We start from the raw sequence: 21,794 nt of genomic DNA, 5'->3' as shown, positions 1-21,794 counted from the left end.
GTGGAGGAAGTGTCTCAAATTCTTTACTTTAGTAAAGTACAAATACAACAATATAACATAGCCCAATCTGGTTTTAATGTTGTGGTTCCCTGTTACAAATAGCACTCTAAATTTCACTTAAAAATACATAGGTATTATCAGCTAACCAAAAATATAAGTGACATAAAATGACTTGAAATAAAGGTGTTATTGGGGAAAATGCTGTTATAAACAGAAATCAAATGTGAATTTTGAAATAAATAATATAAAGAAATAAGAATTAACTCAAAACTTATAAAAAATGACAACATTTCAAAATTTTCTTTTTTTCAAAATGAAATCATTAATCTATACAATTTATTTTATTTGTTCACATTATTATTTTTTTCATAACATCATACTCATTTATTTAATAATGAACACTTTTGGGCCCCATAGAGTAAATGTATAAAGTAACATACAACGGAAATAATAATATACAAGTTACACAAAATAGTAAAGAAGTTGAGTAAATGTACTTGATTACTTACCACCATTGGGCGTGATCACAACAAAAGGTCCTTTAACTTACATTATAGTTATGCACATGTAACTTGCATGATTCAGATGAGGCACCCAGTTATAACACAATCGTCAAAATAATCAATTTCTGATAAAAATAAATACTAATAATAAAGAAATATCGAGTAACAGTATCGCAGCGCTACTCGCGGGTTGGAACGACTCTCGCGTGATTTGAACAAGCAGACATTAGAACCCTGTGAACAACGCTTCCATGAGCCCTCGGGACTGAACCCAGGTCGGTCTTCCTGTCCCGCTCCTTCAGCGGTTACAACAGAGCTCGTAACTCATAACTGTAGCTCGACCAGCCGAATGTAACGGTCCTCGCCAGTTTGAAGAATGAATCATGGGACAGCGTTACTGTGGAAACGACGGTAACTTCTTTTGTTAAACTAGCATGTTAAATACAGTTAGCCAGCAAAAGCAAGTGGTTAGCGAGCCGACGGTGTGTGTCCAGTCCGGTCATAATAGCCAGATTTGCTGAATGATATCTCTTGACTTGTCGTTGTTAGTACCCGTTTCAGTCAGCTGCAGGAAAATGGTTAAACGGTACGTGACGCTAACGGCTCGCCAAGGTACTCACCCCCTATGATGTTACACCAGAGCCAAATTGAGCGATAACTGTTAGCTGGTCAATTTTTGACTTAATGGTTGTTAATATACAATCAGCTCAATGAAGACCGTTAGCCGACTGGTTCAACAATCTAGTGTGGCTGAAAAGCGAGTCTGTTGGCCGTGCATGCAAGAGTGAACCACAGCTAGCTTAACGCCACGATGATGCTCCAGGATGGGTCGACACAGCTCCTCTGCCTCACAGCCAGTAGCGGGGTTCCCCTTTTCACGAGGGGGGCGTCCAAACATTTGCCCTTCTCTGTCATCGGGGCCCTGAACGGTGTTCACATGTTTGGAGGTGGTCAGGGAGCGGTGTTGTCCTGCTGTGACACAGAAGGCGGGGGGAAAGTGCTGTGGAGAGTTTTCCAGGAGAGTGTGATGCTCATCGCTGTGAGTGGAGGTGGACAAGGTGGTGCAGGTAGCAGCAAAGAAGAGGAGGTTCGTTTACAACGCCTCCTGGAGAATGTGTGGAACTGCATGGTGCTGGTGTTGGGGCAGGATGAGCTGGCCAACACGAGGAATGTTGAGAGGCTAAAGAGGGACTTGAGGTCCTGCTTCGGCCTCATTGATCAGCTCTTGGAGGAGAGGCAAGGGGGCATCCTGGGTGACCTGACACACTGCGCCGATTCACTGCTGCCTCCAAACCCTGCCGTTCTTCAAGAGGCTGTGGATGGCTTTGCACAGGCTGCAGACAGTGAATTCGGTTGCCTTATAGTCCACGGGCGAATAGCTGCAGCAACTGAGAAGTGGTGGCGTCTAGCACCACAGGAAGTTGTGCTGCTCTCTGCTTTGATGCGGTCTCTCTCAGCCTCTGGATCAACTTCTTGTGATTACCCCGTTTTCCTTCCTCACGGCAGCCCCACCGTGGCCCATCGCCTGCTCCGCTTCCAGCTGCTCCCTGGGGCAGATGTGTGTGTGCTGTGCGGTCCCACCCCTTCCCTGCGCAGAGCAGAGAGTGCGCTTGTGGGTCCTTTCTGGTCCCCCCTGGTGGAGACCCTGAGAGACTGCTTGGCTGTTGGAGAGCGATGCTTACCAGCATCTGTATCCCTGCGCCCTGATGTACTGGCACTTCTTCTCATCAACCGTGAAACACGTCGGTCAGTCTCCTGTGTGCGGACTCTCTCTAATCCTCTGCTCGGTAACCCTCCGTCACCCTCCAAGGCCCGCTGCTGGGAGCTGCTGAAGCTGTTCTACATCTTCAGCACAACACGCTACTTCAACCAGGAGGAGACATTGTGTGTTTCCCCGGAGGAAAGGGCTCAGAGAAGCAACACTGAAGACTTTGTCCTTGGATTCTCACACCAGCCGCTACAGTGCTACCTAGTTACAGAGGAGTGCAAAAGCTATGGACTTCAGACAGCACAGCACCAGCTCTTCCTGCTTATCCCACCATCAGTGCCCACCTTTGCATTGCGTACATTGGCCACACAGACACTCTCTGATCTAGTTGCAGCCACTGGGTTTTAATTGAGCAGTTTACTTTGCTATAACCTCTCAATTTTGGGTAAACCTACCATGGTTGACCTAATAATATATCAATGACAAAAGTATGAAAACAATTAAACATGCCATACCAATGTGACCTTCTTTTACCTTTACTTTGCATTTAAGAGATAAGTCACTGTTTCACAATTGTGTCTAACTTCACTGGCTTCAAGGCTGTTTCTGCCACAGCAATGGCAGCTACATAGATCTCATGGTTCCAAATTCTGTTGACTCACTGAATTACACTGAAAACTAACCACTGCGGTTGCACTGTATCTCTAATTGCATTAGAGAATCATGTGAAAAGGTTACACTGGGATAAATGAGTGCCTGCTGTTTGTCGTTTTAACATTTTGAATCATTCCGCTTCAAAAATGATAAATTATCTATCTGTCTGCTCTAGTTGTGATCCTAAATATAGTTGGTTACCTTTTATGGGACTTTGTGTCATTGAGTGATTTATTCTCATTTTTCTTACCGCTGATGTGATCATGGTAATGTTTGCGCTCTGTTGGTTGAACGTTTCATCGCAAAACGTTAAGTGTGCAACTGCAAAATAACACCTATAAACCACTTAATGAAAATGAAGCAACAGCATTCCATTGGTTTTAATATTAATATTTCAATTTAAACTTCTTGTGAAAGAAAGATAGTAATATTTATATAATGTTTTGTCATCTCAGACAGTTTTCTTGACAGCTATGAAACACTGGCAGCGGACAATATGGAAAAAGTAGAATGCTAAGTGTACTGACGTTGAACTTAAATATGCAAAACATGCCAACAAATAACAAAACTGTCTGTATTCCACATGACATAATGCTGTAATAAAAGTGGCTTTGACCATCGACAAAACAGACACACACCAGAATGGAATGAATACTCCCAGCCATGATAATTGCTGTGTTTTGTCTTGTTTATATCTGCACTGGTAATTTCAAGAGACCTATCGCTCTCTCACTTTTCAGTGTGAGGGCAGAGTTTCACTGAGGGTCACACTGAGGATCAGTGACATCCCAGTAAGTAGTTTCTAATCTCAGTCTTCACCAGATCCTCTGCTCTTCGTGCTCATTTTGTAGGTAGAAGTTCCTGTGAGTGAGGCGAGGCTGTCAGAGAACCTGAGCATCCCGGTTTAACCCAAGAAATGTGAAATTTGAACCGGCGCCATGAGGCCTGACCTTGTTCCTTCAGTCTGACCCTACCCTCAAGGGCCTATAAAGACTGTTGAGCAAAAGTGACACGATACATTTAACCATACATCTTCGGGAATACTCCAGGGTTTTTTTTGTTTTTGTTTTTTTTCATTAAAGCCACGATGTGTAGACTTTTAATGTGATTAGAGCCGCTTCAAATCATTTTGATGGCACGGGTTGATACAGACTTCGTCAGAAGAATTTGCTTTACACCACCTCAGCAGGTGGAGGAAACCTATATCCAGTCCAGATAGGAGGAGCATTCATGATCATTTTGTTCACCAAGAATCCTTCAAAGTCTCCTCCCAAACCGCACGAAGCACCCAAAAGAGGAAGACGTCTGTATTCCGAGGCTGTTGAGGCTCAGTAACCGGAGAACCGACTCTGATTGACAGCCTCACGGTGGGTAGGATAGCGGAGGAGAGGGGGTGGGGATGACGGTGGATATGTAACCACACAAAGGGGAGGGATACGCTCGCTGTTTGTAGTGTTGCCATGTGCGCAGGGGACTTGCTCCAAAAAGTTTCAGAGTGAGAAGTTTGGTCAGTGTATGTGGATGCGGCCAGGGTCCTAAAAAACATCCTGGGACTTTACTATAATTTTGTCGTAGCCCCGTTACCACTATCACCGCTGTAAGGTTCAAGGGCCTGAGTGTCAAGTCCCTTTTAGGAGCGCGGTGGCTCCACTTGCACAATTTTGACTTCACTCCTGTTGAGTGAAGAAACCGGCGTTTTGCGAGTCGTTTTTTTTTTTTTCTTTGCACCGCGGAGACTTTTAAAGTTGCCCAACTCGTTGAAAGAAGACCGTGTAAAATGTCAGCCACACGGATGCAGCTGCTGTCGCCCAGAAACGTGCGGCTTTTGAGCCGGGGGCGAAACGAATTGTTAGCCGGTAGCAGTGGAATGCAGCGGCCCGGCGGTCGTCCCAGGGTCCGCTCACTGACCTCTCCCCCTTTGTCCTCATCCTCTCCCGGCAGAGCCTTATCGAGTCTGAGTGCAACGCGGCGTGGGCTCCCCAAAGAGAAGATGTCCGAAAATGGAGTGGTGTCCCGGGCCAAGGTGTTAACCATCGACACCATGAACCCCACGGTGAAGAAGGTGGAGTATGCCGTGCGGGGGCCCATCGTGCAGCGGGCTGTGGAGCTGGAGAGGGAGCTCTTGGAGGTATGTGCAACCAGCTGTGATCTGTGTTTGTACAACCGGGACCAGTCTCTGGACCATAATTGTTACCAGATGTCGTACTTTCGGACCCGCTTCTCATCTTTACCTGTGAAATGCATTTTGTTTCGTTCGTCTTTCATCACACCTCATCGTCTTTTGACTTATTCTACTTGTCAGACCGGCAGTGTACCGCGGTAGACCAACATAACCCAATATCCTAGCATATTGTGTATAGGAAGACGATTAGCACTTTACATAACAAGCTCGAACTTCCTTGGAGAAATAATTTTTACGGTTTCTGAATCAGAAGAGTGGAAAACTGATGGTTAAACCATCCAGGACTTTCCGTAACAAACAGTCTTTTTTGATCCTTAAATGTAAATTGGTCTTTAAAAAAATCCCTATGACATGGTTGATTTGACTCTGTTTAAGGCAGATCTGCGCGCTTATTTGCTGCAGATGAATTCTCGTGTTTTTTTGGCTAAAAATGAATCATTAGTTATAACTGCAGATTATTCTCTCATCATCATCTTCTAAACATTATCCCAGGAGAAAACTCTTTGTGTTATAAATTGCTGGGCTGCTTGTACCCCCTCTTATCAAAGTTCATCAGTTAGTTGATGATTCCTGAGACTGGATATGATCCAGATAATGTGCTTTCCCCTCAAATTTCATCAAAGTTTTCTTGTCTGGCCCTCAGTGTTAATGTCTAATCCATGTTTTTGTTTTTCAAGTCACGCCTTTTCGTCCCCATCTGTTGATTCATCACAGTTGCTTATAGAAAGACCAACGAGAGAGGTGAAAGTCCATAGTCTAAACTACTGAGTTTTTTTTCTTTCCAGTATGGTTTTACTATCTGTGTTTCACTGTCTGAAGACTTAGTGATGATATATGTGTTGGTTAACCTGCGAAAATTCCCGATGTCCAAAATATCCAACTGTCCCAGTTGGCTCTGTTTTAATACCTCAAGAAACGCATAGTTATGGTTGTCTCAAAAAAAACAAAACATTAGCGGGAAGTTTTTCTGTTTTGCTCGTATCTTTCGTCTGTAGCATTTTATGTCAGAACTTTTAATGCATGACATAAAGTGATTTTCTTTTATGTCCATGATATTTTAGGTCCTTTCCGAGTTATTGGCATTGTAAATCAAGATCATTTGTGCATTCCTCTTTTTTCTTTTTTTTTTTCTTTAAGCACTGTCCAATCCCTTCCTCTGACACTGTTTATGGTGATGTGGCAACCCAGCTGCTAGTGTACCAAGTGCAGTCTGGTGTGAAAACTGTCCTCTCTTGAGTGCTTTGCTCAGGAAGGGATGAGCATGCGAACAGGTTCTTGCACAGGTGAAATGCACAGTGGCGTGGGCCTGCATGGGCTGTAATGACAGTAGTGACCTTTTTAACCAGATGGTTCACTGGCACGAAAGATTTTATGTTCTGTTTGTTCTGTTTGTTATGTAGCTGATCTGCTCTCTCCACAGGATATTTATTTTCTTCTCAGCGTTACAAGAGGTTGATCAGGCATTATCGAGTTGACATTTAGGTGTTCAGAAAGCAGAAGAAATTGCACTTGGATTCGACTGGTAAAACTCAGCCAAAATATTGAGGGATGGGAGCATTTTCAGAGGAGCAATAAGATAATTACCGTACTTCTTACAACTGCTAATACATTTTTACTCATTGGACTTCCCTTTAAGACAGGAGAAGCACTGCGGTTTCTTTGTTCATCAACTGCACATTTTCCCGCTGCCAGACTTTTCGATAGTATAGCATCAAGCCAAAAGGCAAAAATGTACTGCCAGTAATCAGCTACCTCTCAGCGTACTAAGTTTTCACAAGAACAGAGCTGTGCTTTTAAAGACTTTTAACTGTGGTTCTAAGTTTTGTCAAAACACATTATCCTTCATTTTACGAGCACCTCCTTTCCCAAATTGCGGTGTTGAAAGCTGTTGGGTTACTTTGGTAAATAGGTCACAGTGGTATTCCCTCTTTTGTCTGGGAATTAAATACACACACACACAGATGAATGCACTCTGTGATCCCCTACTCTGCTTTCCTACACACCTTGTTTTTAGGAAGTGAGATCTGTGTTCTTCATTTACAGTAAAAGTATGGCATTGTTCCTGTTTTTTTTCTCTTTTTTTTTTCTTTCTTTTTTTTTCCCACTGATACTAAAGATGGGCTTGCTCTGAGCTTCTCCTGACAGGGAATAGAACAAAACTAACTTTGAGCCAACTGAGTGTACCATTTAACAAGTGCACAGACAAAGGCTTCACATGCAGTTACTACATTGTGGTCTTTGTTTTGTCCCCATGAGCTTCCAGCTGATAGCGAATGGGGACCAAAGATATGCAAGATTAGTTTTTGTCAGATACTTTCCACATATTCTGCCAGAATGAAATCCAAAATGCAAACCACTAAACATGTTTTCCATTCTAGAAGCCATGCTGGGTTTGCATTTCCATTGAAATTGGTCTGAGTATTGGATGTGTTTTTTATTGACTGGCTGAGAATTAGAGAAAAACTTAGATGATGCAAAGTGAATTTTCTTATTTTAGTTTATTATCTGAACTTTATTTTTGTTAACAATGTTATTTCCAAGGGCTTTCACTTTTTCACATCTTTAATGGAAAGTCTTTGCTGTAATTCCCTGGGAGTAAAAAGAAATACTGCCTGAGCTTTACGTCAAGAGCACAGTTTAACCTTCTGCTAGAATTTCAGCTTTGTTTGCTTGACTGTTTTTTTTTCCATTGATGGATAACAAAAAGCACAGGCCTCTCCACTCAGTTCTCAGGAGCAGAGGTCATTTTGTTTCTAAAAGATCCACATCATGAATGGGCGGTACGTTTGACCTAGGGGTGTTTTTCCCCCTGTATAGTGTTATTGGTCCAGACTGAGAGACGCCTCTTATGTGTGACCAATGAGAGAGCCAGAGACTCAAGTTTCCTAAAATCTGAACTGGATTGATTGGACAAATCAAACAAAAAGATTTTTTTGATTGAGACAGGGTGTGAATTTGAGGATCCACTTGTGGCTTGTCTCCAGTGTCACGCTGTTCCAAACATCTGGTGTTGATAGCATATGTGTGTGCGCGCGTGCTTGTGTTTGTACATGTGTCTGCCTGCACTGCTGTTTATTCTTTGTCAGCGATCTCTGCTGCTCAAGATGTTATATTTCTGAAATGTTTTGGCCTGAAAGACAGTAAATTCATACCTTGATTTTGGTAATATATTTTTGACATTTAGTTCACTGCTGCTTTGTTGTCATAAATCCTGTACTTGGCCTACACTAAATGAGGTCAAAGGCCTCTGTATAATGAATGTCACTCATCCTGTGTTAGAGGGTAAATGGTATCAGTATGATAGGGTGGTTTGCTCGGGTTGAAACTTTGTTTCTCTGTTTGCACATACCATTGGCGTCAAATACACTAAATTGTTTTTTACTAAATGGTATATGTCCCTGGTACAATGTAGCAGTGTAATAAACCCAGTTCACTGTGTAGAATAGATGTAGGTTTGCATAAAATTTCTTAATTTCTGTCAGTAAAGAATTGTACTTCACTCTGGCATCAGTGAGTATCAGTAAGAGGTTATGAGAAGAATATAGAAAGTTAGCATAGAGAATGAACAGTTGACACTTTACATGTTTTTCTTAATAATGGTGAAACTGACTTCATGAGTTTATAGGTAACAGGTTACTCCAAGAACTGTAAAGCTATTTAGAATTGTAACTTTTTGAATATTTCAGTGTCCACCATTTCATTATATGCTCCTGGTGGAGGAATATAACTGATTGAGTACAACCAACAGCCAATAAATTTCAACCCTTCAAGTGGTTATGAGTAAACCACTACCCCACTGTGTACTCTGCAGCTGCTGGGCGCTCAGCCTCTAGTGGCATAAACATGTTAATGGAAAGGTTAGGTTTGTGTTTAAGCTTGTGGGCAGGCACGGGGACAAGGTTGTTTAGGTGCAGTGGCGGTTCTCAGCCAACCCTTTTCTCTCTGACAGTTTGAGTCGGGGTTCCTAATGGGCAGTCACTGTAAAACTATTGCTTGTATGTGAATAAGTGAATAAATGCTCTCACCATTCAAAAATATTTTTTTGTCCTCCTTCTGATATATAATCATTTCTGTATGTTGTGTTTATGTTCTGCAGGGAATGAAGAAGCCATTTGCTGAGGTCATCAAGGCTAACATTGGTGATGCGCATGCTATGGGACAGCAGCCAATTACTTTCTTCCGACAGGTCTGCTCTCAAGCCCTTCCCCCAACCTCTCATCTAAATATAGCACCTGTCCTCTGACTCCTGAATGTCTAAAAACCGATTGCTTCCTCCCTAGATAAACTGGTCTCAATTAGTTTTTTCCTGTCTTATGCAGTAATCTGTGCAGGATTTCGCATAGTGTCCCTTCGACCCTTTATACTCACACATCCCTTTGTTTCGAGGTCTTGGCGCTATGCTCCTACCCTGAACTCCTGAATGACAGCACATTCCCAGAGGATGCTAAAAGTAGAGCACAGCGCATTCTGCAGTCCTGTGGAGGGAACAGTATGGGTGTGTATGAGTGTGTTGGTTTTTGGTGCAATCACAACAAGCTTTTTATAACCCTGGCTGCTTATTATCACCCTTAGTCTCTTTATATGGTAATTATGTGTAAAATTATGCTCTCGGTGGTGTTTTGTTGTGTTCAAGCTTTAAGTTGTCATAGCACCTCTCACTGTCTCCATATGAATCTCCCTCAGGCTCCTACAGTGCCAGTCAGGGCATAGACTCTGTGCGTCAGGATGTGGCCCGCTACATTGAGCGAAGGGATGGCGGTGTGCCCTGTGACCCAGACGACATTTACCTCACCACAGGGGCCAGCGACGGCATTGTGGTACAAAAAACCTCTCGTTTTGACCTTCTGACTATGTGCCTCTTCTGTATTTATAATCATGTATTTTTATTTCCCCCTCCCAAAAAAAAAAAAAAACTAGGAATAAAATGCGGCTCTCCTGTAAAAAAGAAGGAAGTTACCTGAAATATTTACATCATTGAACTGACAAAACATGACGACATATTTTGGGGTGAAGCTGTCATCTCAGCATATACAATATAAATCATTTTGCAGGACGTAGTTTGTGGTACTGTTGAACTGTATTGCGTTATTCTAACAGATGTTTCAATCATTTTGTCCACCCTATTTATATTAGTGGGGGTAGACTAACAGAAACGCCTCTGTATAATGCAATACAGGCGAACAGCATATCTCATGTCTTTCTTGATTTCCCTCTCTGCCTTCTCAGACCATGCTGAAGCTGCTGGTGTGTGGTGAAGGTGCAGCCCGTACAGGCATCATGATCTCCATACCTCAGTATCCCCTGTATTCGGCCGCATTGGCCGAACTTGGCGCTGTGCAGATCAGCTATTACCTTAATGAGGAAAAGTGCTGGAGTCTGGACATCAGTGAGCTGCAGCGCGCCCTGGATGAAGCTCGGCAGTACTGCAACCCTCGAGCCCTGTGTATCATCAACCCTGGAAACCCCACCGGTAAACTTCATTTTTTTTGTTAGCATTGATATAGTTACGATGTCTTACTACAAGTTCAATTACTTAATAGTAAATCTCTCTGCATAAGACGCATACATCATTATGTCTCCCCTTTCGTAGTTGTTTTATGACCACAGATTTCATGCGCTCCTCAAAGACGAGCCACTAGATGGCAGCAAATGGACACAACTGCCTGATTTATCGCCATTTCAGAGCCTTATCCATACTGAGCTTCCTATTCTTTCACAGGTCAGGTTCAGAGCAGAGAGTGCATTGAAGATGTAATTCGATTTGCAGCGAAAGAACGTCTCTTCCTCATGGCTGATGAGGTACTGTCCCTGCACCTCATTTAACATCTGCCTGCTTTATTGTCCACTCCACCCTGTAATATCTCTCATCTGTCCCCATCTCCCAGGTGTACCAGGATAACGTGTATGCCGATGGTTGCCAGTTCCACTCTTTTAAGAGGGTTCTGTTTGAGATGGGGCCAGAGTACTCGAATACAGTGGAACTGGCATCCTTCCACTCCACTTCAAAGTGTTACATGGGAGAGTAAGTTATCTCACTTTCATGCTGGGATAAATCTGTCAGACCTTGTGACAACAATGTTGTCAACTACTTCTGTGTGTTTGCTGGAACTTGTTTGTTGTGTTTCTTTCTGTCTTTTTTTGTTTTCTTTCTAACATACATTTTTGGGGCTACTAGGTCACATTTGAATGTTTTCATCTCCCTCTTAGGTGTGGCTTCCGTGGAGGCTACATGGAGATCATCAACATGGACGATGAGGTGAAGGCCCAGCTGACTAAGCTGGTGTCGGTCCGTCTGTGTCCTCCTGTTCCTGGTCAGGCTCTAATGGACCTGGTTGTCAATCCTCCGCAGCCTGGGGAGCCTTCATATGACAACTTCATCAAGGTGCACAGTTTACATCCTACAACCCTCACTACTTACTCTTGGAGGTGAAAGAGATAATCAGTTCACCAACACAGCTAATCTGATTAAACATCATCTGTTGTTATGCATTATCAGTACACTGGCACCAGTAAGATGACACTATCCTTTTCCAATGTATCGGTACACTACCATTGATTATGGATTTTGCCTAGTAATTTTTTTTTGTTGCTTTAACTGGATACTTCTTTTTCTCTGACAGATTTTAACACACTGAAAACATCTGATTTACTATGATACATAAGGTATATAATTTTTTCCTAGAGACATATAAACTATGGAGCTCTTCTGCTTTCTGACTGTTCAGCATTTTGAAAATTTATGGCTGCTCGACTCTTTTAGATTAATGTCCCATACATGTACACGTTGCTGTATCATAGTAATGCTTCCAAAAGCATGCACGAAGCTGCCTTGGGAAGTGTATAAATGGATTACCTATGAGAATCCCTAAAAGTCATGACGTCTTGCAGGTGTGAAAAATTATCTTGTGTGTAAAAAGAGTCTTTGTCTAACTTAAGGAAATCATATAATATGTTTACAATTACTGTACAGTATCTGGCATTGCCATTCATCTGTCTCGTGGAACGCAGGAGAGTCTGGAGAAATTCAAGCAGAAAACTTCATTAAACTAAACTTCATTAGAAAAGGCCAGAGACACATTGGGCCATCACTGCACTTTCAACCAATAAAATAAGGCAGTGGTACTGAAAAATAACCCTTTCCACAATTTTGTCATTTTTACACTGCTCCAGGACTTACAAATACCATTTTCTGTGGCTAAGAGTTCCTACAGAACACCTTCAGCTTGATAAGACAGGTTATTGCTACATAAGATGAATGTGTCTAGTAGGGTCAGTCACAGGTATCACAAAACGAGTTGCCAGTGTTTTCTGTTTCTAGTAACGTCTCTTTTTGTTTTACATTAATTTATTTTTCTTTTTGTCCTCTCTCTTCTATATTTTCTATTCTCTCTCCCACATCCAGGAGCGCACAGCCACCTTAAGTGCCTTAGCAGAGAAGGCCAGGCTTACAGAGCAGGTTCTCAACACTGTGCAAGGCATCAGCTGCAATCCTGTGCAGGGTGCCATGTACTCCTTCCCTCGCATAACCATCCCAGAAAGAGCCATCAAAGAGGCAATGGTGAGTCCCTAACCCTCTTATAAATGTTTCACTGATTAAAATTTGACTGTATTTTTGTATCAAGGAAATAACGGTGATCAGGAGCAGCAAGAAAGAGAAATAAAATAGATGAGAAAAACAATTCTTATTTAACCAACACTCCCACTATTCTACTTATTATTCGGTCCACCTATATTATTCCACTTATTAATTCTCTTCATGGTTTCAACAGCCCTCAACCCAAAAACACCCATGTTCCACTACAAACAACTAAAATCAGGGCTAGCATTAAATTACATTTGAGAAACACTGCAGAAAGAAATAAGAGCAACATCTCCTACTCTACACTAGGCTGGATTAAATAACTCTTTAACCAGGTACAGTGTGCATCCACCACCCTGTTTGCTAAAGGGAACAAATGATTTCCGATAACTTCTTGTTTCAATTCTGTCCCGCGGTTGACTGCTCAGTAGGACTTTCGGGGAGGGCGGATGAGCCAAGCCACTGAGAAACTGATTAGCCTTAGAGAGGATAAGGTCAGAGTAAAGCTGACCTACTGACATTTGATCAATCCCACGGGCTCTGCTCACCACACTGATCGCACAGTTGTGGCATACCTTGTTCTTGGCTGTGCTTTTCCCAGAAACAATGCATGAACAAAGAGTTTCTTTATGTCAACATTTCCATTGGCTGTTTTGATACAGCTGCTGTGCAATTCATTCAGTTTGTTGTCAATCTCAATACTCAGCTACCTCTAAGGCTAAGACACTTAAAAATGTTTTTAAACGGTTTTACAAAAGCTTTTGATCCAAAGTAAATTAGATATACCTAAGATTTATTTTACCCTGAATTAGTACTTATCTGTTTTTGTTTTTTGTTTATATCAAACTTCTGTTACCTTTTTTACTGCTGGAAAAAAAGCTGGAGGGCACCTGTACTACAATAACTCTGAAACACATGGACAAAAAGGGGAAAATTGTCCTCATAAAACCATTTTGTTGAAAGTACAGGAATTGGCTGTTGGTTAAATTAGAGATGCTCAGTTGAGCTATTTCTGTTTTCATTTGGTCCACTTCTACTTCAAATTTATTTGATTTTCTGCAAATTGAAAATCCTTTCTACTAAACTTAAGTCATGACAGTCAAACAGAATGCAGTGGAAGGAAAATAATTGTTTCCCAATCAGTGTTGGGAAAGTACAAAAAAGTGCATACAGTTCTTTTAGCATGAAGCCTATACGGGGAATTAAAGTGTCTTGTTAAAAATACAGCTTATACTGTAGTCACAGCAAAACTGCACAGCAAAAAAGTTGCTAAATTCCTGGTCAAATTCTTACTACTTGAGATAATCCCACACTAGCTGAATATTAAGGCTCAAATTGCTCTGTCATATTCCTTTTCCCCTCTTTTAGGACATAGGTCAGCAGCCAGATATGTTTTACTGCATGAAGATGCTTGAGGAGACAGGGATCTGCCTCGTACCTGGAAGCGGCTTTGGCCAGAAGGATGGAACCTACCACTTCAGGTAGAGAACACTTTTGAAACTGCAACTGATGATTATTTTGATCATTGATTATCTTCGCCATTAAAACAATGAATGGTTTGATGAATCTATGAAATGTCAGAAAAGTTCGCGAAAAAATCCCCCTCAGTTTCCTGGAGCTCAAGTTGATGTTTTCAAATTGCTTTTTTCCTGTCCAACTAACAGTCCCCAAAGATACTTAGTTGTTAATTAATTTGCTGACGATTGACTAATTGATTAATCAACTAATCTACTAAATCCACTAATTGAGTAGAGTCCTTGATCAAAAATCTTTGCATATTCCTTTGCTGTAAAATACACTACGTTGCAGTTCATTAGGTACACCTAGTTAAAACTAATGGGGTCTAATAATAAAACAGTTGTGCAATTACAGTCTTCTGCATTGGTTTTTGCAGGGTGAACCTAATAAACTGGCTACTGATTGTAAATATGATTCAGAGCATTTATTGTGAGTGCTTCTGAGTGGCTGAAAGGAAACAATGTTCTTTCCTAAGTTTAAAGAAGAGAATGATTGATTGTCATTCATTGACACACGATCCCTTTAAACTCTCTCTAGTTATTGAATAACTTTAAAAAAAATAATTCTTGGGTTGTTCTCCAAAGTCCATAATAATCTTTAACCCTCTGTTCTTGCATCAGTCAGTCAGCATTTAATTTTTGTCTTTCTTTTCCTCCGCTCTCCCACCCAGAATGACCATCTTGCCACCGACAGACAAGCTGCGGATCCTGCTGAACAAAGTCAAGGAGTTCCACCAGAAATTCACCCACCAGTATTCTTAAATTTCCACATCTGTTTTTCCTCCGTTCACAAAGGGAGGAGCTCACCAACCACAACAATAAGAACTCAGCCAATCACAATTTACCTGTCACTATTAAGTGCCTTCTCTACGGCGGCTCTGGTGGTCTCTGTGACGACGCACTTCAGCCTCTACAGCTGTTACATTTAGACATTGTAGGACAGTACACAGGGCACTGTTTTGTGTCAGAAAACAAAAGAAAACAGGAGATGAATAAATGAATTCAGAGACATGTCAGTTTAGCACGAAAAATATGGCTTCGTCTGTTGTTATTCCAGTTATGAAAGATGTATTATACTGTAGGTCTTTGTATTTGTGAGTATGAGAGATAGATTGTCTGTGCCAAGCTTAAAAAAGGTACAATTGAAGAGAATTTTATGCTGCTTAAAACCTTGAATATGTGTACAACTGGTTAAAATATTCCATTCCTGCAGGCTGTACTTCACAGAGAGAATATACAAGAAAGTCTCATTTGCATGATGATTCAGAAATGATTTTGTAGAAACAAAATAAATGTAACAGTCTATGATTTGTCTCATTTTGTGTTTCAGTTGTGTTAAGAGTTTATAGGAAGACAAACAGAAACTTAAATCCATAGTTTTTAGTCATTTCCTATCTTTATTCATTAAACTATTAAAGACCAAAGGTGAGCATATCGTTCACAAAATGTCACTCATGTAACATAACAAAGGGGTTAAATTAAAGTGAGACACATAATGTGTGAAAAAAATTACTTTTTTTACTTTTTCAATTAAAAAGTTGAATTTTAGAAATGAAACCGTACTTGCTCGGTTCAATACACTCGGGCGTTTTGCTGCTACAGTATTATCTAGTCCGGTATGACCAGTAGTTTATGTGGTACTGCTGTGTAACTGACATTAGTGGGTCACTTCACTGACTTCATGACTCTTATATCCTATAATCGACTTGTGCTACTGTTACAGAACATTTTCGCATGTCACATATTAAAATAATGTTTTATTACAAAAGTAAATCAAGAAATTAACACACTGCACCTATTCCTCTCACTTTCAGTGAAGGTTACCTAAAAATTATATCCGTAATGGAAATTACTTAATCAATTTTTATTATTATTATTATTATTTTGGCCACAAGGGGCAGCAGAACAAGAATTGACATATTACCTTATAAAGCTGTGACGGACATGTTGTTTCTGGCCACCTGAGTTCAACACTCAGTCTCTTTAAAGTTCTGTTTTGTTTGTGATAAACATAACGATCCTTAGCTGCTAAATGTTCCTCTATGTTCACTAGCTGTTTATTTTCCGGACCGGAAAACAGAAACAATGAGCTAAAACAGGTTATAAAATCCATGGCGCTCAGTGTTGGGTGATAATTCTCATTGGGTTCATTACTGCACGTATCTCTTTCAAATTAAATATTCTTATTTGACCTATTGTTAATATAAAAATATTGATTAGTGCAGTTTTAAAATGAGAAAAATTCAATGTGCCATTGTCCTTTAATTGCCACCCAAGGCCACAGTGGCCACTGTTCAGAAAGTTACAAAGTCTCACTTTAATTGAACCATTTCATAGATGTCCAGTAGTGTCACACAGATAAACATTTTTAATGTTCATCTTTGTGGTAATTTTGGAAAGTTATGTGTTAAGCCAAATAGAGGAAAGATCTTTCTTTTTTTGGGACTAAACTGATAATTAGCCAAGTAATGTAGACAGTTTCCTTTTCCGTGCTAAAGTGCAAGGTTGCTCGTCAGACCTCAAACAGATTTGGTGAGAAGGTGGGATCTGAGCTGTCTGCACACCGCTGAAACCGTCACCTCTAATAATGATATTGTTCCACTTAATTTCAAAAGACTGAATGCGTAGATACCCCAATTGCCTTTATTGTCTCTATTAGTCTGTCATCTGTTTTATTGCCCAGTATGCAGTTTCCAAGCAAGCCAGGATGATGAATGCTACTGCAGGGCGTGTGTGTGTGTGTGTGTGTGTGTGTGTGTGTGTGTGTGTGTGTGTGTGTGTGTGTGTGCGTGGGTGTGTGTGTGTGCGTGGGTGTGTGTGTGTGTGTGTGTGTGTGTGTGTGTGTTTGAGAGAGAGGGAGAGAGAAAGAGAGAGAGAGAGCGAGGCACAGAGACTGAAAGACTATGTAGAGTGTGTGTTAAAGTGAAGCTTGTAGTTTGAAGGGGTTTTCTGCTCTCTTCCTCTCTACTCTACAGTGGCTGTCAGCTTTAATTATTTTTGACAAAGGGCTTCCTGAATCCTAATTATACTGTGCTTCGTCTTTCCTTGAGCCCCTCACCATTCACTCCAGCAGCATGACATGCTCACACGTTCCAGTCCTCTTCGCCCTAAATTAATTGGGTGCGTTTGCATTTTTTCTCTCGTCTCCTGACATCTTGCGGGAATCAAAGGTCATCATTAGTTCGGGTGAGGATGTAGGGCGACAGATAGACAGTCATACATCAGACATCAGCGCTGTCATGTGGCTGTCCTGGTTATGACAATGACCAGTCTTTATTCGCTGTGTACAGTCTTATATTGGGAGATTCATGTGACAGACTGGAACGGCTTATTGAGAGTCAGTGACGTTTGTGAACTGACAGTCATATTGTGTTCAATATCCCGTATGTTGGGACAGTTTAGCTGGACCAAGTCTCATCTTTGGCTGAGCATTAGTATTCATTTGGAGTTTGGTTTCTGGCCTTGTAAATGTAAATCCAATATTCAATCTCCATAGCTCTGCTTTGGGTCTCCACCAAGGTCTGAGGGAAATACCTGGCTCTTTATAGCTAAATGCTCAGCTTTGTTCACCAGCTAGTTGCTACCTTTGTCATCTGGTGCTGGACAGGTAGTGTACGGCGGGGTTTTAGAGCTGTCTTTATTCCGAAAACAGGTGTCTGCCATGTCTGGAAAGTATGCTAATGAGAGCAGTGAAACTGAGCCAAAAAAAAGTTAAATTTCGTGTAGTAAACCCAAAACAGGTTAAAGGTATATATGTAGCATTCAGAAAACCCTTGTTATTAATGACACTGGTGGCCATTAAATGAACTGCAGTCAGCATCCCGTTTCTCTCACTAGGTAGGCATGAGTTAGCATCCTGGGCATCGGGCAAAACAGTGAAGTGACATACACGAGACTGAACATGATTGACAGGCATCATGTTGATAGATGAGGTAAGTTGCACTGTTATTATAGTTTGACTATAAACTATGTGACTATAAACTATACTTGACTCTCAAGCACTGGCACAGCGCTAAAATGAAGTGTGGAGATAGGTCTGGCTATATGAGACAATAGTTTGATTCATGCATAATATCAATATCAGCTTGCACAATATAGGGTAGCGACGTTGAACTAATCCATTCTCACTGCATGATACATTGACTGCATTTATATGGTATGTCAGCATTAGCTAGCTAGCAAGCTTTGTCTAGCGCTCACCAAGAAGGGCAAGGAGGGGGAGTCGGGAGCAAGCATGAAGGTCACAACCTTTGGATTTTCCCGAGAAATTTGTCCCGAGTCCTCCACATAGAAATCCGTCCACAGGCTGTTATAGGCAACCGAGAAAGTTGGGGAAGGTGTCAGGCTTTTAAGTTACATTGCAATCTGTTTAGATGTTGGCAATGGCAAATTGATTAATATCAGGAGGTAGAGTGGGTCGTCCACTAATTGGAAGGTCGGTGGTTTGATCCCTGGCTCCTCCATTCCAAATGTCGCAGTGTCCTCGGGCAAAATACTGAACCCCAAATTGCCCCTGACGGCTATGCCATCAGAGTGTGTGCGTGTGTGTGTATGAATGAGTGAATTGGCATGTAGTGTAAAGCGCTTTGAGTGGTCAATAAGACTAGAAAAGTGCTATATAAATGCAGTCCATTTACCATTTAAAACATGTACATGTCTTCAAATTCTTACATATGGTACCTTTAAAAGACACTAAAAAGCTCCTTAGAGCCGGAAGAAGCTGCAGAGTCGGATGATAATTCTCTGTGGGTTCGTCACTGCAAGCAGCCCCTTTCATAAACACACAACCTTGTCATCTGACTGATTGTCAATACAAAAATATTGATTAGAGCACCTTAGACAAAGATCTAAAGGCTGCCTGCTTCACACTGCTAAAAAGATATAGTCGAAGAAATGTTTTATTTATTGGCCAGAAAAGTAATAACATTTTCACTTCCTGACTGTAAAAGTCATTGAATCAGCCAATGAAATGCCTACCACATGGAACTTCTTTTGCGTGTCAAAATCCCCAGAAAAATTACACAGGCCATGAAGTAAGTGTCCTCAGCACTGAATGGCTGAAGTGGAAGGTAGATTTGTTCAATCAGCTACACAGCCAGAGGTTATTTTTTACTTTAAAACACATATCTGGTTAAAATCTGCAGGCTCAAGTTTTTAATCTAGAAGCTGGAGGATGTCATCTTTCTTGCTATTATTGCATTTTTTTTGTTTTTTTTTTCCTTGAATAAATTGGAGGGGTTATCATTTTAGGAGGATTTATACAGAGTAGTTTTGGTTAAGAAACGCCTGTGATTCCCTAAATTTCTTAAGATAATCACACTTATCGTTCTGCAATAAGGCTAGCCTCACCAATTTGGTAACAGGGAAGTCTACAAAAAGAATGTAGAAATACTAAATTATCCAGGTCTGCTTCTATATTTGTCCTGCATGTTACCATTATGCTGCAATTAAGATGTAATGGAAATGGAAATGATGCTTTGTGGAACGTGTAAATGAGTCAGATGAACCATCATACCTCCAATCAGCAACATTGTTTTCCTAAAGGTATGAGATGTGGCCACAATTTAACATTGTGCTAAACTCTGTGGTTGCAATCACTTAGTTGTTGTGGAATTGTACATCTGGGGAAAAAAAAGAGATTTCAGCTTCCCGTCTCATATGTTTGGTTGTTTCTGAATGTGAGCCTGATTTGTTCCCACTCGTCTCTCAGTCTTTTCCATTTGAAACACAAACAAAAAGACAAAAACAACAACAACAACAACAACATCTTTAGAGGAAATTGAAGGCAGACAAATGGTGGCACTGTCACAATACTCAAGAAGTTCAAGAGAGACACGCACCATGCAGAACATTAAAGCAGTAGTAGGACATTTTTAGGGAATATACACTTATTTGCTTTTTTTTTGCTTTCGTTAGCTGAAAAGATTGATACCACTCTAACATCTGTCCGTCAAATATAGGGCCGTACTGCCAGAAACGAGTTAGCTTAGCTTAGCTCATCATAAAGATAAATGTATTTCCCAAAATGTCAAACTATTTGTTTAATGTGCCTCTGAAAACAAAACCGCAGAAAAAAAAAAAAAAAAAAAGTGAAAGTTTATTTTGCCCTTGGAAACAGTAATTTCACTACTTAAACAAATTTAAGTCTTTCATGGGATCCGAATCAGTTGAACGTTTTGGAAAATGTTTGTGAACCTTGAGTAAGGATTATTTATTTATTTATTTAACTGTCAGATCAAAACATTTGTGTCACTTATTTAATGCACTATTTAGTGCTTATTCCCTTATTCAAGGGAGGAAGGCATATTTTCAAAAGATCTCACAAATAACAAAATAAGTCACTCAAATATTATCATAGAGCTTTATTATGTGTGGTTGATAGTCGGTAGTTTATTCTCAGGTACTTTGTTGGACTTGGATTCTATAGCCCCTATTGGTATACATGTTAATTTTTCAGTGGGGTCATACGGTTTTCCTCTGACATTTGCAGCCTGTAGCCTTCGAAAGTGCCGGTTAAGGTTACCATAACCTAGTTCTTTTTCTATTTTTAAACACTACGATATGTTAAAGAGTCATTCATATTTTCATGACACACTCAAGGAAGTAAATGGAGAAGGGCAGATATGGGAAAAAAAAGTAAAATAAGAGAAAACAGTCAGAGGGAGGGAGTGATGATACAGAGATTGGGTGATAAATCTTGTTCTGATCAGGTTTCTCTGGTGCCCTCACACCTCAGTCTCTTTCTTGGGGTAATTAATCAATCCCAGACTGGGGGCATTGATCGGCCTTTTGTGGCCCTCGGTATGTTTACACTCCTCGATTGTATTTACCACTAAGCCCCTCGCTGCCGCTCAATCTCATCGGCAGAAAATGTGACACTCCGCCCTCTGATGCCATCAGCGAAACAGTGCATCGATTGACATCTCGATGAAAATCAATCTACTTATTTATTTATTTTTTTTGTTGTTGTCGTTGCATGAGGGATTTGGTTTTGTTATAATCCTTTTTCTGTAATCCTGTATTCCAGGTTTGCAATACATAAATTTTTATTGTGAGCAATCAAAACACTCCTGGAATGCAGGACACAAACTGACATATCTCGACAAGGCTTCACTCAAATATTTTGTTTCATTATGAGGTACTCATAAAAGATACAGATGATTTTTTATTTTTTTTATCGTTTGAAATATAACCATTGAAACTGACCCTTTAAATGCATAATGTTTATGAACCCGTTATGTCCTCAGAATTCTTCCTAAACCAGCAGTGGTGGACCAAATATCCTTTACATATATGCTAAAAGTAAGAGTACATAACTCTTATCAGCAAACTATATCAAAAGTAAAGTACTCATTAAGATGAATAGACCCTTTGGTGTGTTTTATATATATATATATATATTAATTCTGATGATTTAATTAATTTAATCCAGAAAAATGCATCATATTATATCAAACGATCATGTGTTTTCTATGTAAAATCTTAATCTGAAATGTAACCAGTAACTATTGCTGTCAAATAAATGTAGCTGGGAAAGGTGAAAAACTTTACTCAGAAATTTACAAATTCACAAGTATGAAGTATAGTATAAAAATGAAATACTCATGTGAAGTACTAGTGTCTCAAGTTTGTACTTCAGTGCAGTGCTTGA

At 40.6% G+C, this 21,794-nt stretch overlaps 2 protein-coding genes across 4 annotated transcripts; both read left to right on the top strand.

The window, feature by feature from the left end:
• The first annotated feature begins 741 nt into the window (after positions 1–741).
• On the top strand, positions 742–15,451 carry gpt (glutamic--pyruvic transaminase). 3 transcript variants are annotated; one of them, XM_040143238.1, is made up of 12 exons: positions 742–914; positions 4,807–4,993; positions 9,144–9,233; positions 9,434–9,542; positions 9,731–9,864; positions 10,274–10,517; positions 10,767–10,846; positions 10,933–11,069; positions 11,255–11,429; positions 12,450–12,605; positions 13,995–14,107; positions 14,815–14,926. In XM_040143238.1, the coding sequence occupies exons 1-12, from the start codon at positions 880–882 to the stop codon at positions 14,903–14,905; spliced, it is 1,551 nt and encodes a 516-aa protein (XP_039999172.1). In that variant the 5' UTR covers positions 742–879; the 3' UTR covers positions 14,906–14,926. The 3 variants fall into 3 exon arrangements, with proteins under 3 accessions (XP_039999172.1, XP_039999174.1, XP_039999171.1); XM_040143240.1 differs by lacking the exon at positions 742–914 and adding an exon at positions 4,167–4,232; XM_040143237.1 differs by lacking the exon at positions 742–914 and having other exon boundaries at positions 4,289–4,993; positions 14,815–15,451.
• Positions 921–3,586, top strand: fuz (fuzzy planar cell polarity protein). The gene has a single exon (XM_040143241.1). The coding sequence runs from the start codon at positions 1,315–1,317 to the stop codon at positions 2,617–2,619; it is 1,305 nt and encodes a 434-aa protein (XP_039999175.1). The 5' UTR covers positions 921–1,314; the 3' UTR covers positions 2,620–3,586.
• Positions 15,452–21,794: the final 6,343 nt, after the last annotated feature.

Source organism: Xiphias gladius, chromosome 14 (genome assembly GCF_016859285.1).
Source record: "Xiphias gladius isolate SHS-SW01 ecotype Sanya breed wild chromosome 14, ASM1685928v1, whole genome shotgun sequence".
NCBI lineage: Eukaryota > Metazoa > Chordata > Actinopteri > Istiophoriformes > Xiphiidae > Xiphias > Xiphias gladius.
Note: the sequence above shows the minus strand (reverse complement) of the source record. Positions and strands in the feature narration are given on the sequence as shown.

Excerpts from the sequence above, each read along its gene's own strand:
- gpt (XM_040143237.1), top strand. The coding sequence starts at position 4,643 with ATGTCAGCCACACGGATGCAGCTGCTGTCGCCCAGAAACGTGCGGCTT. Across the intron at positions 11,070-11,254 it reads TCAAAGTGTTACATGGGAGA|GTGTGGCTTCCGTGGAGGCT; the intron begins GTAAGTTATCTC and ends TCTCCCTCTTAG. Across the intron at positions 14,108-14,814 it reads GATGGAACCTACCACTTCAG|AATGACCATCTTGCCACCGA; the intron begins GTAGAGAACACT and ends TCTCCCACCCAG.
- fuz (XM_040143241.1), top strand. The coding sequence starts at position 1,315 with ATGATGCTCCAGGATGGGTCGACACAGCTCCTCTGCCTCACAGCCAGT.